Genomic DNA, 23,737 nt, shown 5'->3' with positions numbered 1-23,737 from the left:
TATTTTTTTGAATGATTGGTTGTTTTGGCAAGTTGGAAGTTTTTTTATTTGTAAGAGGATATTGTGAGTGTTAGGTATATTTCTAAACTTTAGCAATGTATTTATACATTTTATGCTTACTCTTGAAATATAGTAATTATTTTTTGTATAGTTTTTGAATAGTTTGTGAGTTTATAGTATTCATTGATGAATTAATATATGTATAAATATTGTTATGGGGATATTGTGAATATGTTATGATATGAATTTGAAATATTATGATTATTGTTTGTGAATTTTGCTTGAATATGTTTACATGATTAGAAATATGTTGTCTTTAGGTTTTGGATTTGTGGGAAAATTTTGATATAATATTTTTTGGTTTTGAAGAATTTGTGAGTGCTAATTATATTTCTCAAGTTTAGGAATATGTTAATACATGTACATGTGATTTTGTGCTTACTCTTGAAATAATTGTGATTATTGTTTGTGAATTTTGTGAATAGTTTGTGAGTTTATATTGTTCATTGATGAATTAATATGTGTAGAAATATATTAATGAAAATATTGTTGTTGTTGTTGTGATATGGATTTGAAATATTGTAATTATTGTTTGTGAAATATATGTTGATCTTGCTGCTCCGCCTCCTTGTGGGCTATTAGTGTTTTTCCAGAATGTAATACCCTTGGGTGCACAAATGAGTTACGATTTAATTGATGGAGAGTTGGGTAAAGTTCGGCGGTATGTACTAAATAATTTCCGGGAAATTAATGATTATCTCATGTATGTCGTTCTGTACTTCGAATAATTCTAATGTTCTTCAAGTTTAACTATAACTGTTGTGCTCAAAATAAACTTCTTTTGCATTTATCTATAACAGTGAGCACATTGACAAACTTAGGACTGAAGGCATAGAAAACATGGAGGCAAGACACGAGGAAGAATTTCCTGGATGGTTTGAAGAACATGTATGAACTAAAATTATATATATATGTTATATGTTGAAACTTTTAACTCTGGATAATGAAATAATAAATATATACTATTTCAATTGTTAAATTTTGGAATAACATGCTCGTGATCCTGGATCAATTTCTTCTGAATTGTATGCATTGGTCCGTGGTCCCTCAAATAGAGTAGTTCGATACACTGCATGCACGGTTCGAGGTTATAGTTTTTATACTCTGGACCGTGAACGTAATAGAAAGACTCAAAACTCTGGTGTGTTGGTCGAGGGGAGTCACGGAACAAATGATATTGACTATTATGGTGTCATACGTGATATTATCGGATTGAAATATCTGGGTGAGTCTGTAACATGTCTTTAAATGTGATTGGTGTGATCTAGGCGGTGGTCCGGTTTCGATACATAGGGATAATCACTTTACGAGTATCAATATTGCATCTAAATGGTACGAAGATGATTCATTCGTATTGGCTTGTCAAGCTAGTCTATTATTTGATTGATCTAATGAAAAGTGCTGATGAAGATAGTTGACAGATAACTTGGCAAGTTGTACAAAAATTTATCCCTCGAAATATATATGAAGCAAAAACGAATGCAGATTATGAGAATAGTGGAGATGAAGATGACACTCTGATTGTAGACGCATACCAGGAAGATGGAGAGGGTATTAACTTGTTTGTTGACCTCGGTGTACTCAAGTTGCCTCGCTTGTGTAGAGATTATGTCTCACTCGTCCATTTCGACCTGTCTGTATTAAATGATCATTCAATTCAAGTAAGTGAGAAGGAAGAAGAAGAAGGTGAAGACGAATCAGAATCAGAATCCGGCTAGGAGGTCGATAAGGAGGATAAAGAATAGGTGCATGATGATGATGAAGATGCTACTGAGGGAGATTCTGAAACAAGCATGAAAAATACATCCGAAGATGAAGAATAAAAGTACTAAATATTTTATTCTTATAAGTGACTATAAAATATCTTGAATTTTCATAATTTCTTGTAATTAATTTGCTTTGATATAATTAATTATTTTCAAGAATGCCGCTAAAACGACAACGAAGAAATGTACCTCCGCCAAGTCCAAGTCCCAAACCCATTGAGGACTCCCCACCCGAGGAATCCGCTTCTGAAGATCAAGTTAACATGCAAGAGAACAACAGTCAGTCGACACCTACTAGTAAGGAAATATTGTCGTTGATAATTAATTATATAGTTAATACTTTTGTCTCAATAACTATAATATTATAATTATACTATCTATTATCATGTAATTGATGCATCTGCACGTCGCGGTCATGGCTATACACGACCATTCCTAATAATTCCACTGGAGGTGTGGATGATAGTGCAGCAGCGCTTTCCTCCTATGTTGACATAGTAGTTCGAGTTTATGCTCTATTTTATGTGCGCTCAGGACGAGATGTTTCGAATGAGATTAAGAAGTACATTCGAAGTCGTGTGCTGGTGAGTTTACTTTGAGAGTACATTTTTTTCACCTTGATTAGTATATCATATTTTTGACCTGATTCACTTGTTAGGATGAATTCGACCTCGACTTTGGCCGTAGCGAGGATTTGAGAACTGTGAATGAGTTGATGGCTATACTATTCCGACGTCACAAGGGACGATGTCATGACCACTTCAAGAAGTTTGAGACGTTGGAAGAGGCTGCGCAGTCTCCTTTCCAGTAGATGAAGTTAGATAATTTGAGAAAGTGTTGTGATCTTTTCGTATCTCCAGATTATTAGGTATTTTACATTTATATTCATTCTATATATTATATGTATACATATTACAATTAACATTCTTAATATATTTTGTAACACTTGAGTTCTACAAATGCAAAGAATAGATCCGCTCTGACTATCCACCATTGTGCCGGTTCAAGGTCATTCCACCGTCTTGCTGAAAAAACGGTAATTAAAAAATTATAGAATTTATTTATTTTTCTGATATTCTTTTATTTAAGTACTATCATTATCTTTTTAAAATTGCTAATATTGCTTTGTTAGAAATGTAATGATCCTGAAAACTTTTCCTTCATTCATGTCAATGCTGCTGCTCACACTAATGAGCATAGTGAGTGGATGAATCCTGTCACTGTAGATAATTATGTAAGCAATATTAATTTTGTTAAATAAATTATGTAACATGTGAATAATTTATTTTTATTTTTATTTCTTTTAATATGTTACTTATTAACGATCATTACCTTTTAAATTACAGGAAAAAATGATAGAGATACAGTCGGCTTCTGGGGAATCATCTCCTAGTAACATAGACATATTCACGCAAGTGCTCGAGCCGCAGTCTAGTATGGTAGGAGGTTTGGGACAATCTATCAAGCATAAATGTTCATCCTCCTCAAGCTCATCGACTTTATAAATTAATAATCTTACCAAAGATTTAGAAGCTGCACGGCGTAAGAATAGGTATATGAAGTCAAGACAGCAAGAGTTAGAGTCTCTCTTAGAATGTCAGTCTCATTTAGAGACGCGTTTGCAGGACCAACAGAGAGACCATGAGGAAAGAATATGCAGTGAATTCCAAGAGCAAGTGCAAGGGAAAATAATGGTGCAAATGGAGCGTATTATATCGTTGCAACAGAATCGCGATGGGTGAGGAAAAAATAAGAAATAAATTTTATCAGTAATGGTGGCTACTTTTAATATCTAATTTTAAATTTTTATGAAACATTGTTATTTGTTAATTGATGGTATATAATATGATACAATTAGTATGCTTTTAAATTTTATGAAATTAGTATTTCTAATATGTATGTTCGAATGTAAAGTAAAAACGTTTGAACGTTAGTTCTCATTCGAACCAACGTTCGAACGTGAATACATAAAATTGTATAGTAACATTCGAACATAGGCCTCTACGTTTGAACGTACTGACCTTCAAACGAACAAAACGTTCAAATGGTTAAACGATTAACGTTCGAACAAACCTCCGAACGTACCACTTGCATTCGAACGCTCCTTTGTTTACATTCGAAATAACGTCCGAACGTTAAACCCGTTACGTTTGAACATTGGTCCGTTAACGTTCAAATGAAAATTCGAACGTTTATTATAATTAACATTCGAACGTTTATTATAATTAACGTTCGGACGCATAAACGTTCGAACGTAAATATGATACATTCGAACTATATTCAACGAACGTTAACTTCTCTCATTCGAACGCCAATCGGTCGGGTTGCCGTTCAAACGTTTAATTAGACGTTCGAACGTTACTTTCTGTGACAGTTCTCAACCATCACAAAAAAAGAGAACACTCGAACGTTCAACCAAACGGAACATCTCCAACCATCACTAAAAATATTTTTAGTGACGGTTCAATAGTAAACCGTCACCAATTGTTTCTGTGATGCACATTAGGTGACAGTTGATGGTTTGAAACCGTCACCAAATATCTTTAGTGACGTTTTGACAATTTTTTGTGACAATTTCCTCCATCACAAAAGACAAATTATGTTGTAGTGAATCTTCATCCTTAACATAGTTTTACTGGTTTTTCGATATATATTTTCTGAAAATTTAAGATGATTTTTTCAAGCTAATACTGAAGCCACGATCCCTGCATTAAGGATATATACTTGTTCGTGGGGTAATCTATAGATTAATTTCTCAGTGAAAACTAATTAACATGATATGGAAAGATCCATTGTACACACACACACACACACACACACACACATATATATATATATATAAAACGTGTCTTTAATGTCCTTTGTGTCAACTTAGTCGGCATTTCTCCACTTAAATTGCATTGCACCCTATAACTGCTTATGCACACTCACTACATGATCTGCATGCTTCATGGCCTTACTACTTGATGACTATGGTTTTTCTTTTTTTTTTCCTAAATTCCTTGTAAAATGATCATAAGTTGTCCAATTTCGAATCCAAATATGTTTGTAAAATATATGACCTTTAATTTGGCCCCTTTAAGTCAAAGAAATCTTAATTAAATATTCTGTATTAGCAGACTTTAATATTTCTACTGGAGCTTTCAGATGAATCTTCCAATCGTTGAACTATATATCCTTATATATGATTCCTACCATGCATAGTACCAGTTAATCAAATGTTAACGTAGCTAATAATGAAGCTACATTAATTGAAGTTATGGAAGAGTATATGGAGGAGATAAAAAGGGTTTGAGAAGGAAGAAAAACGCACAAACCAGACAAAAAGATGCAGGTAGATGTTCAGATCACTTTAATTACAACGTTGGTTGCGTTTGTAGCTAGCGTTAGTTTTATCTTGCACGTTACTTCAATATATGGCTAGTTTTTAAGCTATAGGTATAACTTTTCAAAGCCCCATTAAGGCTTCAATTAATATGGGGAGTTGAAAGGGCTTACAAAAATTAAATAGCCGCTTAAATGATCTGAGATCACTTGAAGACATTGGCCTGGCCGGGACGTTGGAAAGTTTTTGTAACTTCTGAGAGTAGAGGCCCAGGTCAGGGGTCCCCTTCAATTGGTGACCACCTTCAGTATCTGCTACGTACCCCTATGTATTCATTTTTCCAAGTTGGTTTTAAGGCATTTGAAATCACAACCATTTCTTGTCTAAAAACAGGCAACCATTAACTAGGGTCGAACATAGAATCACATCAGAATTAGGGCTAGCTGGAGTTTCCTGCTTCAATAATGGCATTGCAAGTAGCTGTGGGCTCGGCTCCACTAAGGTACCTTTATGTGTGCCAATTGGTTGGAATGAGAATGACACATCGTGGGACCAAGCAAGCTAGAAGAAAAGAAAAGAAAAGAAAAAGAGGAAAAAAAAACATTAACATGAGCAACATCATCTTCTGTACCATTAATATTATATTCCTGGTCCTGGATACTTTCCATGGTTTTGTATAATGCAGGTGAGGGTGAGATTAAACCTGAGAAGGAGAAGAAGAATCAAAGCAGATTACAAAAAACAGAATCAGAATAGAATATAAATTTAGCAATAAAGAGAATGCTGGCTAAGTGGCAGGCATCATTGCCAGAGACCTAAAAAGATAACCCATGCAGGGAATACTGGGAATTAAAACTACATTATTTAATACCAAATAGATAATCATGACGTTATAAGCCCGAGTTGAATATTGATGGTGTATGCATAGGTGTATGCATGCAGATGCAGTAGCAGCATTAATATTACTAATGCTGGACATGCATTAATCAATCGAAGCCGTATAAGTCTATCATGCACTCTAAGGCATTTGTTTCCCTATTTAAATGTTTTTATGTCATTTTTAGATCAGGATGTTATTTGGATAGCATTTTTTTGGTAACAAAACTAGCTAGGAGTCTGATCAAAACAGAAATTCTGGGTCTGAAATCAATTAGAACGCCCCATTTTTCCTCTCTTTTAATTTTCTAATCTTTTTTATATTGTTTTGTGTTGTTTTGATTGTTTTGGATGATTGTTGGGACCTAACTTCTCTTGTACGTACCCTGCTTGATACCCAATGATCTCGATCGATCTGCTAATGAAAAAAATGTTATCATGTGTTTATGGCTGATATATTTGAGAAAAATTCCCCATTGACTATGAAAGGTTTTTTACATTTTAGGTTCTGACTATAGGCATCATGGAGAACAAAAAGTAATTATATATTTCTTCAAATTTTCAGATACTCATTATTGTTTAATTCTATGTAACTATAAGAACCATTTAAATAGTACTGTGCTAATGCCAAATTGCATAAATTGAGAAAACAAATTAAAAGCATCATGCGATAACAAAAAAAAAAAAACTAAATTATGAAAACTAGTTTCTGATCAAACAAATTAAATAGTAATATATGGTCATTTGGGTTGGTTTGTTTTGTGATAGTTTTTTTTTTTTTTTTTTTAAATATAATTGGCCGGTATCAAGCTGTTTGTTTGACTATAGTGGTTTTCTTTGTTTATGCAATTCATTTTGATACCTAGGTTTGGACTTTAGAATTTTATGTAACCCTTAGGCATCAGTTGTAACCACGATATTCCTCAACCATAAATGAGAGCGGTTAATAAAATTGGGTACTGTTCTTTTCTTAATATATATATATATATATATATATATATATATATAACATTTTAATATATATATTTTATTTTATAATAAAACAAATGGAGAGTAATTAAATCATGACGTGATATATATATATATATAGCACTACTAAATATTGTTATTTAATAATAGCATATTATATATATAGTGAAATAGTTGATCATGATGTAGCTTCGATCCTAGAAGTAAAGTTTCATGGTTTGAAAACAATCCATCTAGCATTATATTATATATAGATTACATCACAAAATAATGTATTTAGTTAATGCTAATAATTAATCCAAAAAAAAAACCGGTAGAGCTAGAATTTTGGATTCATCTGATAGAGAATCATAACTATTAAATGCAATGTGCACACGAAGTAATTGAAAGATAAATGCAGAGATCAGGAAATCCAGGCAAGGCACGGTACTGCCACCAACCATTTTCAATCGAAGGGCTAGCTAGATGAAAGATTGACCAGCTAGCTTGCGCATGCATGCATGGGTCTGTGAATAAGCATGCAGCGATCGAGAGAGAGACAGAGAGAGAGAGAGCACATTAACAGATGCGCGTGCCAACATAAATAACAGGCCTCAACACATTAACATGCAAATTGGCTCATGACTCTAAGAAAACGACTGCTCAAAAAGATAATGGAGAAATAAGATTTTAAGTCAGAGATTACAAAAACTGTAGGAAACCACTGAGATCTTATTTATGTGGTCACCCACCAAATGTGCAAGTTACAACTCTCCACCAATCTGCAAGTTAACTACTCATGTGACATGGCGTTGGCAACAGCTAGCCCATTTTATTTTATTTTATTTTATTTTATTTTCCTTGTCAAACTATCCAAACCCAAAAAACTAGTCATATTATAACTTCTAGGAAAATTAAAAGTGTATTAGCATCTCATTCCCTACAAAATTCTCTATAATTTAACTAAAAACTACATTTCCTAAAATTTTTTCTTAAGTTTTACTCATCTTTCAAAAATCTCGTACATCTTCATTCTCAATCCTTTCTCTATTCTATTAAAATAATATTTCTTTATTCTTTTTTTATTACTTTTTTTCTCTCACTTCTTTTACAAACTTAACTACTCAATATTTTTTCTTATGTTTTGAACTATTACTCTAGTGAATATTTTAAACAAAAAATTAAATTATTTTTAACAAAAAATTAAATTATTTTTTTACAGGTATGATGATATTTTTAAAATTAGTTTTTTTTAATATTTTGGTAGTTATTTAAATTATTTTTAAAACTATTATATAAAATTATAACAAATATGAGTATGAGAGAAAGTGTAGATGACTTGAAGAAGAATTAATTTAATTGAAATGAATAAAATATTAATAAAAGTGATTTAAGAGATGATTAATGATTCTCTATATTCGAAAAAAAAAATGTTCATCCCTAAAACTTTTTTAAAAATAGAGATTAGGATGCAAGGTGACTTTATCAAAATCGTAAACTGATCCTCAAATTATAGAAAAAAAAAAGACTTATAGGGCACCGGATGCTCTTAAGAGCACTCTCAATAGTTTATGTATCTTATCATTTAAAATACATCACCAAAATCTATTTTTTCTATTTCACATACTGACTTTTACAATATACCATACATCAATTTATCTATTTTTTCTTTATATTATATTATTTAATAGTTTATTGGAAAAAACAGTACAATGAGAGAAATTATTATGGGAGATAAAATACATGAAAAGAGAATAAATAAATAAAATATTTTTACATTTATGAATAGTTCGTGTTAAATGTAGCTGAACACTATAACAAAATGTAAAATAGATTTGAAAATAAATGATTTATTAGAAGTACTTTTGAGTTACTTTTCTTTAAATTTTACGTAAAAATAGGTTTTACAAACTCCATTGGGGTGCTCTAAGCTAGATAATCTAGATTTAGCTTGTTTAAATTGTCGTGGCAAATGAGCGAGGATATTAAAAAAAAAGAGACTATAACTGACATAAAGAACATCTAGGGAAATGAGAAAGAGAACCCCCAAAGCAAAGAACTTTGGAAACCCAGAACCAAGTGTAATTCCTATCTGCCCTCAGAGCCAAAGTAAAGAATATATAACAGTTGAGTTCGGTACCATTTTGACCTATAAAATTAACACAAAAGCTTTGGAGTCTCGGTCATTGTATTGGAGACCGGAAACACAACCTCTCAAACAAAACCCCCCTTTCCCTCCAGGTCTCTCTCTCTCCTAAATTTCTTTTTCAATTTTTTAAAACACAGAGCATGGTTTCATCACTACCCCCGTATTTATAACTCCATGCCCACATGGGCAAAACCATTTGTATGTTTTTATATTAGCTCATGCCCGGAAGTTCAAGCTGTCAGCTCATAAAACCGAGGTATTAGAAGCTGCGTGTGTGCGTGTGCGTGGGTGAGAGTGAGAGAGAGAGAGAGAGAGAGAGAATAGAAGTTTTCGCCATACTGGGATTCCAAAGCTTTGGAAATGGTGAGAGAGTGAATTGGGTTTCTTGCAATAGTCATTTGGTGTTGGATGGATTCACTGGGAGGTGCGTCTACATGGAGAAAACCTAGGAATAAAAATTTTGACCACAGAACAGGACAACACAAATGTACACAAATACAAACAAATTTTGAAAACGATACAGCACGAGCGAATTTCTCAAACATGGCATCTAGCTGGTGTAAGATCTCCCCAATCATTCCCATTTTTGTGTGTTTTCTTCTTGTTTCTTCTTCGGTTTGTCCGGTCCATTCGTCGGAACAGAGGGAAAACCGAGCAGCCAACCAGACTTTCCGGCCGGAGGATGAGTCACAAAAGCTCAAAATAATAAGATCCCGTCTCAGAAAGATCAACAAGCCTGCTGTCAAGACAATTCAGGCATTTGAACATCTCTTGTACAACTGTTCTATAAAAACTTTACTTTCACTTCCCCTTGTTTTTTTGCTCTGTTTTGGACTTAATGTGCTGGGTTTGTTTTTATTGCAGAGTCCTGATGGTGATCACATAGATTGCGTTGCCTCTCATCTGCAACCAGCTTTTGATCATCCTCTGCTTAAAGGGCAAAAACCACTGGTACTTGAACTTTATTATGGCAAGAAATCAATATTGATATATCTTGGAGTTCTCAGAATTCATATCTTAGATCCAAGATAGTGAATTCAGAATCTTAGAAGTCTGTATTTTGGCTTGATTTTGTAGGATCCACCGGAGAGACCAAACGGCCATAACCCGACAGGCGTGGTGGAAGAAAATTTTCAGTTATGGAGTATGTCTGGCGAATCATGTCCTGAAGGAACAATTCCAGTAAGAAGAACGACAGAACAAGATATGTTAAGAGCAAACTCTGTCCGAAGATTTGGAAGGAAACGGAGATCAAGACATGTTAGAAGAGACTCCAGCAGCAATGGCCATGAGGTAAGTACTTGAAAACTAATAAGCAAATTGAGAAATTCAGAGAAACTTTCTCCAAGTCTCAACGCAAATGATCAACCAAAAGAGATTTTCTTATTGTTCTTTATCTGTTTATTTTTGTTCTTTTCCTCTTTCTTAAAGATAACAACTTTATTCAACTTGTTATGAACAAGGAATAAAGGATAACAAAAACAAGGAATAAAGGGTGACAAAAAACAGCTTTTCATTTTTTATGAGTATCCCTTTTAGATAAAACCGAAGTCACTTGTAAACTCATCTTACAGCACAACAAACATGGAAGTGGAAGTAACATGATAACAAATTAGTTTTTGGATTATTGCAATTTTAGTACTAGCTAGTGTTGAGCGTCTGTCTACTTCTCATTCGGACTTTTGGGTTGCAGCATGCAGTTGGGTATGTGAGTGGAGATCAGTACTATGGAGCAAAAGCAAGTATAAACGTGTGGGCACCCCGCGTGGCTAATCAAAATGAATTCAGCTTGTCTCAAATGTGGGTCATATCAGGTTCTTTTGGCGATGACCTTAACACCATTGAAGCCGGTTGGCAGGCATGTACCTGCTTTATATTTCCTCATATTCATTCTTTCTCCCAAACAAGTTTAATTTCCTACGTTTTTCTTCTCGATCGGCATTAATGATCGATATTCATGTCATACACAGATATATATATATATATATATATATAACACTTCTTTTCATGATGAGTTACTGCTACATTAAACTATATATATAATTAAAATGTAAACACAATAGAGCGGATTATCTTTAGCTTGACTGGTAGAAAAATACTTATTTATTTCAGAACGATTTAATTAATTTCTTGATGCATGCATGATCAGTTCGTTGAAACATATCGATCATTGAACCATATGCTATCAAAGTAGGGCATATTTTTTTATTATGACGAGGTGTATGCATGACCAGTAGTCCTTAATTTTACTAGTTCATTAAAAACGAATTGTAAATGCAGATCAACTCTTGAAAGCTACACGCAAAACGCGAAAAATCATGCATGGTTGCAGATGGAGTATTAAATACCAATATATATTTGCTGTCTCCACATTTAAAGTAGTTATATCACAGCTCAACTACTTCTCATCTTCATTAATGTAATTAGCTAATTCATTTAATTTTTCTGCAGGTTAGCCCAGAGCTGTACGGGGACAACTATCCCCGATTCTTTACGTACTGGACTGTAAGTAACCCTAATAATTCCTTAATTCAAGCTTAAGATAAGACGATAAATTAGTAAGTAAGTACACCTATATATTCACTTGTTAATTAATTAACAGACGGACGCGTATCAAGCAACCGGGTGTTACAATTTGTTATGCTCAGGCTTCGTTCAGACTAACAGTAGAATTGCGATTGGAGCTGCAATCTCCCCAACATCTTCGTATAAAGGTGGACAGTTCGATATTAGCTTATTGGTTTGGAAGGTAATTTAAACTAACCTCCATAACCACCTTTTTTCTTTATCTTTACTGTCCGGCCTCCATATAATATGTCGACGTCTTTACGTTTTAAATTGCTCTCGATTGACCGTCGGATCTCATGAAGTTGATCGATCATGGTCAATGAACTCCACGTCTTTCAATGTCGTCCCACTTGTCCATTGATGACTGGGAACTGGCCGTGGAGACCAAGATTAACATTATCATGCAAAACCTACCCAAAAAAGATATAATAATAATGATAATGATAGTAATTAAAGTGGTAGCTTCGATCGAGCTGTAAACATTCGCTAGTTGCTGCTATAGTGCATAATGCGCGTGCACTCATTGTTTCACAAAATGGACGCGCGTACAGAAACAGAATTCCATTGAGCTTTTGTGCTTTGCAGGATTCTCTTCTTTTCCAAGTAAAAGAGCTTCATGACCTACATACGCATCCTTTACGTTCTAGATTATCATTAATCCATTGATATATCCCATTATAAGTTCATTTTTTTTTCTTTCTTTTTTGTTTACAACATTCATTTTTTACCCATGTTGCTTTACTACGCTTGTTAAATATTAACATGCACATGGGATTATAATTAACGTGTAATGAATGATTTTTTTTTTTTTTTTGGTGCAAAAAAGCTGGTATGATCTTAAAGGTTCTAAGAACAAACACTTTTTTCTCCCTGTGTAGGATCCGAAGCATGGAAATTGGTGGCTAGAATTCGGGTCAGGAATTCTAGTTGGATACTGGCCATCTTTCCTGTTTACCCACCTTCGAGATCATGCAAGTATGGTGCAATTTGGAGGAGAAGTTGTTAATTCAAGGCCATCTGGTTTTCACACATCGACACAAATGGGTAGCGGTCATTTTGCTGGAGAAGGGTTTGGAAAAGCATCTTATTTTCGAAATTTACAAGTCGTTGATTGGGATAACAGCTTGGTTCCATTATCAAACCTAAGAGTTCTAGCCGATCATCCCAATTGCTATGACATTCAAGGGGGAATAAACAATGTTTGGGGGAATTATTTTTACTACGGTGGACCTGGAAGAAATGTGAGGTGTCCCTAAACTAAAGGGATAGGCCGTACAGATCATCATCATCATAAGGTGGGAATTAAAGTAATTACTTAATTAGTTTATGTTTTTTTTTTTTTTTTTTTTGGTTGGGTTATTTGGGTTTCTCCTCGAGATCATTCGGTGAGCTTGGAGTTTAATTACTTTGTTAATCTATTTATTCTTCTTCTTTTTTTCTCTTTGACTAACATGTCATGATTCATTAATTAATTATATATACCACCTTTAGGGACTACTTGTGTAAATTTGGAAAAAATAAATAGTGAATATACTGTGTTTGTGATCTTCATTATCTATCCTGTCCTTGTTTTAAAATTTATTGGGGAACATCTAATTATTATATACGTAACCAAAACCTACTTTCTTTGGCATTGATCATTTTCATCAAATTAAATGTATGGACCAAACATTTTATTCTAACAATATATATTTTATTTAATTAATCTAAAATATCCCGTATCATCTCATCTCATTATCTAAACCAGCACAAGGTAGGTAGGTATATAAATATATGAGTTACATGTACGTGGACCCAGCTGGAGAAGAAAACATATATATTCAATCGGCAACATAATTAATTAATTATAATACCCACAATTAATTTGACTTTAATTAAGATACGAATTAAGTAATTAATCATCATTTCCTTTGAATACAATATATAAATATTAGAGATTATGGATGTCATCACCAACATTCAGCATCCTTTCCTTTGAATATTGACCGTGATTATTGCAACACAATACCGCGGCCCATCACTCATTAGGCGCGCGGCACCACCTTGCAATGCGTTCCCACATGAGAATGAGATTTGTCTGAGCTGCATTTATTTGTAATGGTTTATGTGCACAATTGCCAGCTATATATATATATATATATATATATATCTCTCTTTTTCTGATCTTGGACTCCACGTTTTCGATTAAATCTAACTACTGTTTAACTTGAAGCAAAAGCAATAGGTGTCAACGTTCTCAGACTCATGAGATTCCATCCATCGTACAACGGGAATTCGAATTTATAATATGCTGTTTTTTTTTAAAAAAAAAAGCACGTCAAACTTTGATTCCATTGTTCGTAAAGACAGCAATACCCTCTCCAGTTTCTTAGCTATATTTATACGTACTGAGATTATATCTGCCCTAAAAGTAAAAGTTGGTCGACTTCTGTGCTATCTACCAACTTAATTAATACTTTTGACTTGATGGTAGAGACGTATATACAGACTCTTTGCTTGTTGATCGATCATTGGTTCCAGATCAGTACCCATGGTGAACCTCCTTGGCAATACTGCTTCCAAATCTGGATGGATATCTTAGAGCACCAGTTATGGGCTCAACAAAGTTAAATTATAATCAAAGAATAGCTGAAGTGTAAGATAATGTGTTACAATTGGCTCAACAAATCAACAGTAATTTTAACCTCAAGTTAAATTACTAATCAAATTTGTTAAGCCAAAGGAACTAGCTAAATAATTCTTTTAGACTAAAATATTCACTTGAGTTGAAGTGAATAAAATTATTGAAGAAATGTTATGTTTTATAGTGAAATAATATAGCCGTTGAAGAAATATAACTGTTGGAGAAATATAAGTTAAAAAAATATATCCGTTGAAGAAATGTAGCCATTGGAATAACATGAACGTTAGAAAATTAATAGGTAGTTTTTTAATAATGAATAAATATTTAAATTACAATTATAACTAAAATAAATGAAAAGTTCAAAATCAATATTTTATTAGAATAGTGAAAGATTTGTTGAGCCTGTTATTTGATGATGATGAAAAGTGGATAGCTAAATTTATAAAAGTGAATTTCTTAATCAAATTTTAACTAAAGTTTGTTGAGGCCATAACTAATGCTCTTAAGCTGATTGCAAGAGTATATATATGCATATACGATCAAAGCATGTATATATATATATATTTAGATGATCAGAAGCAAATCATGGGCAGATTGATGATGGATTGGTTAATTACGGTAGAACTGGTTATGAATCCTCTTTTTTTCTGATCTGACTACTCAGCTTCCCAAAATTTTGCTCAGAATTTTAACTCTTGATAGGTCAAGATTACCCACTTTTAGACCTTGATCAGTTGTAATTAATTGGTATAGTATAGTTCAATATAGTTTTTTTTTTTTTCTTTTATATGAGCTTAGTTTTAGGCTTTGTGATCCTCAAGCTCAATGTGTAAAAGCGATTGAAAGCTATAGTAATCTATAAATAAAATTAATTAGAGGTCTCGTCCTCTTTAAAAAATGTGAAGAAAATAATATTCATGTAGACATGTCATATGATATAATTCGCTCGTTATTCCTTATACTAGTGAAGAATTAGAAATTTCTAGCTCCATATTCAATTAATTAAACTACTGGATGTCTTATATGCAGCTTCTGATCAAGCCATGCAATCGGCCGGATCTAATTCCTGGTAAATACAAGCATCGTCTGATCTCGTTCTAACAGAGTTTTTTCACCCATTGTGTATTAGTCAACAAGTGGGTTTCAAGTTTAATTAAGCTTTTAGAAATATTTTCTTCCACGAAAGAAAGGTAATTAGCAGTAAGCACGTCGAGAAAGGGTCACGAAAAGCACCAGCTAGCTATATATATATATATATATATAGGGTCAATAGTCGAATATAATAATTAAGCACTGTTTGATTTTTTAAAGCTGAAGCTAATTAATTTGACGGTCTCAAATGCAGTAAGGAATATGGTAGTAACGTATTTTTTGTATTAATAAACAGACTTATAAATGGATGTTTTTGATCATTCGTCAAGGCACCGCTATGCATCTGAGAGAGAGAGAGAGAGAGAGTTGACTTGGACGCCAAGTCGGTGCAGCAGATGTTAGAAGTCAAATATACCACACGTATTCGTGAAGCATAAGCGAACGCGTAGGGAGTGGATCCAAAAGCAAGTCCACGGATATTGGATAATAAAATGGGGGACTGTCTTTTTCACATATTGCTGCACTTCTGCTACAAACTTAAATAAAAAAAAAAAAAGGGTATGGGGTCCACCAATTTGGGTTGGATTAGGTTGCAAGATGTGTGCAAGTCACAAGCCGACCGTAGTGCTGGAGTGCTGTGTTCTTTTTCATCTAGAGAGTTATTTTCCTCATCCGACAAGCAAACCCCTAGGACATCATCAAGTTTTCAACATGGTTTTTCAATGTGTCCCTTTCCTCATACAATGATGGTGAAGGCAAGCCTTGCTCATGACTTTAACCCAAGTCATTGGACGTGTTGACTGGAGTCATGTGTGAAGAAAATGAGAGAAACTGTAAGATTTACGGCATTAATGTTCTTCTATGACAAGCCTTTTACTGAGGTGCTGGTGCTGGTAAAGCCTTGACAAGCTAACCCAACCCGGGACTTGATTATGATGGCTTTGGCCTTTGTCAGTGGCTACTGCATGTATTTACTTACTGCCAGAGTTTTAAAACTTTGGCCTACTTTGCCCATTTATTTTGATTAGAGAAAACAAAATTTCAATCCAAACTACTGAATAGGTTTCCTATCAACCTCAACCAACGTGAATCCTCCAATCTCTTACAACAATGTCATTAGAATTGTCTTACGCAAGGTCAGAAAGCATAACACCATAATATATCAGTTAGCAAGGGTGCGGAAGGGGTGCAACCCAAATATACAGGAAATATACAATAGGTAACACCCAACTAGCTGGATGAAGAAAAAGAACACCAATTTAAGAACTCTAGAAAACTAGAGGAACAGAAGCTATTGTCTGCCCCCATCCAAATATAAAGAGAGTTTAACATAATGACTCGTTTTAGAGTTTATAAATAAGATTTAATGCCTTGTTTGGATTAAAAAATCATCTCAACCCATCTCATCTCATCTAATCATTATATATTTCCCAAACTTTCAAACAAAATATAATAAACAATTCAACTTTTTCAAATCTCAAAACAAAAAGTACATTCTAACAATATTTTATTCAACTTTCAACTCTCATCTCGTCTCATCTCAACTCAACTCAACTCACTATCCAAACCTCCCAAAATTTCCAGGAAACTCTTTTTTTTTTTTTTAATTATCAAATCTTCTGTTGCTAGGCTAAAAAATTTAAATCCAAAAAATACTTATAAAAAAAAATTTAAATCCAAATTCCAGGAAGCTATTAACCATCCAACCCTAGGCAAAGAGTTGACCATTTGTAAGGGTGAATCTTAAAGATTGGAACAATTGAACATTTGAAGATAACCATAATACACCGGGCAACAAACTTAATTACCCCAAAGCACACATCTAATAGGTCATTTGCCTGGAGTTCGCGATCAGTCAATCCATCTAGAAGCCAACTCCTGGTTTTCGGTTGAGGGTTAGTCACCTTTCAGTGCTTTCACACTCTACTCAACTCATAACTACTTGTTCACTGAAGAAACCTTTATCACTCGAAACCAACTTCAAGTAAAGAAAGGAATGGCAAACAGATAATGCACTTTAACCTATCTAAAGATACGTTTCACTACAGGTAGAAAGGGGCGTGCTTCGATTCAACGGGCTCTTAATGACAATACATCAGACTGTAAATTTCCATACCGACTCTTTTTTTATAGGTAAATTTCCATCTCAGCTCTTACAGCAGCACTGAAAGGGCAGGTCTACTTGAATATTATTCATGGAAATTCTGTGGCATGACTGAAGAAATCAATTCTTCCCATACACAAAGTCAATCTAAGTCACTAGAAGTCACTAAACAATTGAAGAACTACCACAGACCACAACTTCTGAGCATCTAGCAATTTTTGATAGGTAGATCATGATATTGTTAACAATTTAGCTGCTTTAAATTTGCAGGAAACCACAGAGTATTGGCTCCCTACCATTGTGACAAGTAGCTCTTTCTAGGCACCATGCAAAAGGAATTGAGCATCTAGCAATAGAAAGGGCTGAACAGACTCTGGGTAAGATTGAATGCAATCATCAACAAAAACCAATACTCCTCTGATTAGTATGCCACTGGCTTTGGATATATGGCCAGTGTCAGCAGCCCAGATGTAACAAAAAGTTCTTTAACATAGCTTTCACAGACAAAAAGGTCTATAGCCACTAGTCACAGTGGAGTCTACAGTATGTTAAAGGAAAATCCATAGTCCAAATTTCAAAATTTCAAATAGAAGAGGCACTCTTGAATGGTTACCCCATGTGCACTTCTCATTGGATAAAAAGAAAGGGGAATGAATTATTATGGAAATAGAATAGCAGGTAGAAACCATACAAACTAAAACTTTTTTTAATGAGCGAGACCATTCAAACTAAAACAGAACTCACTCAACAGATATTTTCTCGAGCAACTTCATGCAGGCCTCATTCACCTCAACATTCTCCATTTTCAGCCAACGACGTATTACAGGGCTTGTCCTTCCAGCAGCTGCATATGTTCTTATTAGTGACTCAAGAGCCTCTGCCCCTACATTATCCACAGCCTTCTTCAAAATCTCAAGAAAACCTTCTGCACCATCAACATCTTTCTCTTGCTCAAAATGCTCCATCAAACTTCTAACAACCACAGATGAAGGGAGCCACTTACCACCATCCCCCCTACCAATAGATATTGCATTGGCAACACAGTCAACTGCCAATTTGAATTCCCCACTTTTCAAATAGTAATCCAAAAATATCTCCCAAGTTTTAGCATTAGGTTTAGCCCCACTCCGGCGAGCCCGCTCCTTAAGATCCTCGGCCTTCTCTAGCAAACCTTCTTTTGCGTAAGCTCCTATCAAAGCATTTGCAATGCGAATATCATAAGTTGAGCGTCCAGATTCCCACTCCCTGAAACACTTCTCTGCTCCCGGTAAGTCTTTTAACTTTACAAGTGTCTGAATCATATTGAGATAGCTTATGTTTGCAGTTTTAGGAAAAGCCAGCCTCAAAGAACGCCATACCCGAAAAACTTCAATCAGGTTCCCCGTTCGGCCATACAACGTAATTAGGAACTGGTAAGCAGTGAGCTCTCTGCAGACATTTCTCTTCTCCAATTCCTTGAGTGCTTTTTCTGCCTTGTCAAATAAGCCAGCATCAACATATATCGATGCTAAGTTGCTATATGTTGTCCAATCTCCAGCAACTCGGCCATCCCTCTTCATTTCATCAATAACCCTTTCGGTCTCAGCAATATCATTGACAGCAGCAAGAGCCCTCATCCAGACATTGTATGTATAAGAATCCAACATAATATTGGAGGCCTTCATTTCCTGTATGATGGCAGGGATCTTTTCAGGCTGCCCAGTTTTTGTGTAAAGGGTCAAAAGGCTGTTATAAGGCATAGCGCTTAAAGGAAGGTTGAGTTCCTTCATCTTTTCCATGAGAGCTTCTGCTTCTTCAGTCATCAGTTCCTTGCAGTAACAATTGAGGAGAGCACCATAACAGAGATGATTTTTTGATGATTCAGGAAGATCAATGAAATAGTTTTCTGCAGCAGCAATACCTCGTGTTTTGGCAACTAGATCCAGATGTATGGCATGATCACTGACCATCTTATTCATTCCCCTTTTAGTCATAGTTTCTGAAAGCTGTCGTATCAAAAATTAGGAATCCAATAATCTGTGCTAATGAAAAATGCAATCAAAACCAAGTAATATGCCTCCCTTCACCTTCCACACACACATACACGAAGAGAGCATAGGTGAACCATGAAAAAATCAGGAACCGTATTTCACAAAAATGCAATGCCTAGGTGAACTGAAGAGAAAAAAAACTTTGACAGAGAGTTAAGCTATCATATTCATTTAAAGAACAATGTTCAGAAAACACCGCACGTCAAACATACACAAAGGGAATAGATATTGGATTACAAACATTCAGCATTTTTTTTTTATAAGTAAATATTCAGCACTTTTATGTCTTCTTTACTAAGCGGGAAGCAAGAATGTGTTGCGTGCTAAAAATTTGTTGAATTAGAATTCTACGCAAATCCGTACTGGAGGGTTGCTTTGATCGATGGTAATTCCACAAGTATTCGTGCATCTTAACATGCTTGAATTTTAGATACTTCGAAATGCAGCAATGCTGAAAATCATATTAAAGCCATAACACAAACCGCAAGCCTTTCGCATCAATTTGCAGAAAACCATACAACACCATAATCTATGAACCAAAAGCAGCATGCGACCAACTAGGATAGAAGCAGGCAGCAGACGATCATGAACCATCAATCTATGCCCCTATCCATCCTAAGCACAAAATAACTACTTGTATTGCTCAAGTTCGAAAATAGCGCGGAAAAATAAGTAATTTTCTGAAACACAGGTTCGAATCAATGATAATTCTCAGACATCAGAACCAATAAAGTAAATGAAGAGAAAACGGCTTTCTAACCTTGAGTGCAGGGTAGTAGAGCTTGCGGTCGCGAAGCTTCTTCAGAGTATCGCCGACTTCCCATTTGTAGACTCGTTTGCGGCTCTTGAGGAACTGGTTGAGCTTGTGCCGAACGCTCGCCTCCTCGCTACCTTCCCTGAAGAGCCTCGTGTACAGCGCTTCTTCCAAGTACTTCTTCGAACGCTTCGCAACGCTCTTCGAGCGCCCGAACTGAAACTGGTGCACCGACATCTTGCTGCAAATGCAAACGGTTTCCAGTCTCCGAAGTTAGGGCTTTAGTTGGATCTTCTGAAAGTCTCAAAACCCTAGTGCTGCTGTGCAGGAGTGACCTTGACGAAATGAGTGGATGAAGAAAGATTTGGGCCACGCTTGGTACTGGCCTGACTGGGCCCATTCTGAAGCCTCTTGAGGGGAATAAAAGATTAAGGTCATGTTCGGCCAATATGAAAGTAAAAGTTCTTAAATTTTCAAAAGTTTTTATAAATTTATTTTTAAATATCACAATTCAATTTTTAATTTTTTTATTTAATCATTATTTAAACGTAAAAATCAATACAGTTTTTATAAAATTTAAAATAAAAATAATATTAAAAACTTTTTTAACTTAATTTATTCATTTCCACAAACTTCAAAGTAATACTTATTTTAAAATATATTTTTATTCAGTTTTTCCTATCTTTTATTTTTCGAAATATGCATTAATAATTCATGTTATTTGTATCTCATATGAATCAATTATAAGCTGATGCATTTAATTAAAATATTCAGATCCCTCAATAGTAATCATTTACTTTCATGTCAGGCTTGTATTTTCTTTTTCTTTTTCTTTTTAAAATGGATGTTATTACCTTTGTAAGGAGTTTTTTCCCTATCTTTCAGTCGGTCTGAGAATGGCAACTAAGGGAATAAAAAACAAAGATCCAACCTAGAATAAATAGACTCCTCGACCCAGCCCACTAATAGACTCCCTTGGACGCAACCCTCCATGAGGGAGCGTACTGTAGGGAATGAGACTCGTCGCCCTTGAGATCCCTCGAAGAGCATCCAATCCTTAATTATCTGTCCACGTAAACAAGCAGAAAGTAAGGGGGACCCTCGATCCTTTGACAATAAGACATTGACGGACCACCAAGAACACCAGTGGAGTAAGGTAAATCGAGAAACCATGCAGTATTAATGGCATCACTACCCGAACTACATGCCACATTAATGACGTCATCATAGAAGCACGTCGCATTAAAAAACTCTGACAAAAGGAACAGTAAGTAAGGCATGGACTCCACGAGGGCAGGCATGATCTGTCCCTCCCCCCCTCAAATTCCCGATATAAATAGCAATTTCCAGGTATGAGAAATCTCTCGAATGTCTAGACTCTCTCCTTATTTACAAACTCCAAAATACTTTACTAACCTTGGCATCAAAGACTCCTCGACCCCAAGGCCATCCTCTCTCAGTTTCCTTCTTTATTTTCACAGGTCCAGTTCTGAAAACCTGAATTGCTAGATACTGACCCAGAGGCGTATAAAACACGACGTTAACAACCTTCATTCCAAACAATTAACCATTACAATATTTATCCTTCAATACAAGGTTATGGACCTCAACATACCCATTTCTCAATCCAAACATACTATTTATATGCTTGAATTGCCATTTTGGCTAGCATATGAGCAACAATATTTCCTTCCTTGTAACTAAAGGAAGTAGACCATGAGGCATCTTCTTCTTTTGATTGCACTGCATCCAATACTATGTTTGCATCACCTTCAATAATTACGTGCCTTAACCCCAGTTCATCGCAAAGATACAAAGCTCTACTCATATCATAGCACTTAGTTAAAAAAGCTGAATTTACACTACTTTTGAGTGCACTCAAAGAAGCCAGAATACCATTGCTATCCCTTATTACTATTCTCATACCCATTTTCTGGTTTTTAGTATCAAAAGCTCCATAAAAATTTGCTTTGTAAGAAAACCCCTCTGGCTTTTTCCAACACTATATGTCCTACCTATTTCTACCCCAACCTGCCTGCCTTGTTTCCTTTGTTGAGCTTGTTGAAACTCTTCGAGTTCATCCACTGCTATCTTTAATATTAATCCAAGGCTAGTGAATTTATTCTAAAAAATATATGCATTTCTCCTTATCCAGATCCTTTTCATTATAACTACTACCTCTTCCAACTTTCCATCATTTAAAAATATATAGAACTCGGACCACAGCTTAACAAAATCCTCTACACAACTCTACAATTTCTTAACAGGAGTTGCTTCTTCTGCCCACACATTTGTAGCTAAAGGGCAACTCCACAATGCATGAACAACTGTTTCCTCCTCTCTTTGGCATATAGGGCATATCGTATTATCCACAATCTTCCTTCTAAATAAACTCACTCTTACTGGTAAAATGTTATTTAAATATTTCCATAAAAACTGGTTTACTTTTTCTGGAACCTCTAATTTTCATAGCTGCCTCCAATATTCAATGTCTTTCTCTTCACAAGAAGTTTCCCATCCCTGACTCTTTTCCTCTTTTGACCAACAAAGTAAGCACTCTTCACTGTGTATTTACCCTTTTTTGAATTATGCCATATAAGCTTGTCAATAACCCCCCCTAAAACTAAGAGGGATGCTACAAATGTTTTGTGCTTCTTCCTCTTTAAACACTGCTTCAACTATATATTTCTTCCATTCCTTTCTTTCTTCATCAAATAAAGCACTAACTTTTGCTCCAACTTTAAAAGTGTTGATGGGAGTCTAAACTTTATATGTTATGGTATAAGGAATCCACTTATCTTCCCAAAGCTGAATACTCTGCCCATTCCCCACTCTCCAAACTAGTTCTTCCTTCAAAAGGTCCAAAGCATTCCATAAACTCTTCAGTTTATTCTCAACCATCCTAAGTTGACTCCAAGCTTCGTCCACTATCGTGTAGCACTTCTCCCTTAAAGACCAACTAGCCTCAAACCTGAATGGCTTAGCATTTCTGGCCAGTTCAAAATGATTCGGTTCCATAATGATGTGCAAATAACTATGGTCTTAGCTCAATGCTGGAAGAATGTACTTACTCGATCTAGGGAAGGCCTCAGCCCATATATTGTTGCTAAAGGCTCTATAAAGCCTCTCTTTAGTGAAGGCCTCACCATATCTACCATTAGACCAAGTATATTTGTTGCCAATGAATCTCATATTACTAAGACTACACTTATCCACAATCTCTCTAAAGGCCTCTATTTGGTTGTAAGATCTCAAAGCCCCTCCACATTTCTCTCTTTAACTGGGTATCTCATTGAAACCCCCTACACATAACCACCATTTGGAGTGCTCAGGTTTGATTGCTTGGAGCACTTGCCAACTCTCCTTTCTCTTTGCAGTGATAGGATTGCCATAAAACCCAGTTAAAATACAATTCACCCATTCCTTTCCATTCTTAGCCAAT

At 35.0% G+C, this 23,737-nt stretch overlaps 2 protein-coding genes across 3 annotated transcripts; one reads left to right on the top strand and one right to left on the bottom strand.

Annotated features, from left to right (window-relative positions):
- The first annotated feature begins 9,152 nt into the window (after positions 1–9,152).
- Positions 9,153–13,243, top strand: LOC108979105. The gene is made up of 7 exons (XM_018949699.2): positions 9,153–9,880; positions 9,989–10,075; positions 10,202–10,417; positions 10,818–10,982; positions 11,576–11,629; positions 11,727–11,873; positions 12,571–13,243. Exons 1-7 carry the CDS (start codon positions 9,533–9,535, stop codon positions 12,946–12,948), a joined length of 1,395 nt encoding a protein of 464 aa, XP_018805244.1. The 5' UTR covers positions 9,153–9,532; the 3' UTR covers positions 12,949–13,243.
- Positions 13,244–17,982: 4,739 nt separating this feature from the next.
- LOC108979097 (pentatricopeptide repeat-containing protein At1g60770) lies at positions 17,983–20,687 on the bottom strand. Of its 2 annotated transcripts, none has more exons than XM_018949689.2 (2): positions 20,302–20,687; positions 17,983–19,496 (listed from the first exon to the last, which is right to left on the bottom strand). In XM_018949689.2, exons 1-2 carry the CDS (start codon positions 20,530–20,532, stop codon positions 18,252–18,254), a joined length of 1,476 nt encoding a protein of 491 aa, XP_018805234.1. In that variant the 5' UTR covers positions 20,533–20,687; the 3' UTR covers positions 17,983–18,251. The 2 variants fall into 2 exon arrangements, with proteins under 2 accessions (XP_018805234.1, XP_018805235.1); XM_018949690.1 differs by having other exon boundaries at positions 17,983–19,489; positions 20,302–20,530.
- Positions 20,688–23,737: the final 3,050 nt, after the last annotated feature.

The sequence above is a fragment of the Juglans regia genome, chromosome 13 (assembly GCF_001411555.2).
Source record: "Juglans regia cultivar Chandler chromosome 13, Walnut 2.0, whole genome shotgun sequence".
In the NCBI taxonomy this organism is placed as follows: domain Eukaryota; kingdom Viridiplantae; phylum Streptophyta; class Magnoliopsida; order Fagales; family Juglandaceae; genus Juglans; species Juglans regia.
Note: the sequence above shows the minus strand (reverse complement) of the source record. Positions and strands in the feature narration are given on the sequence as shown.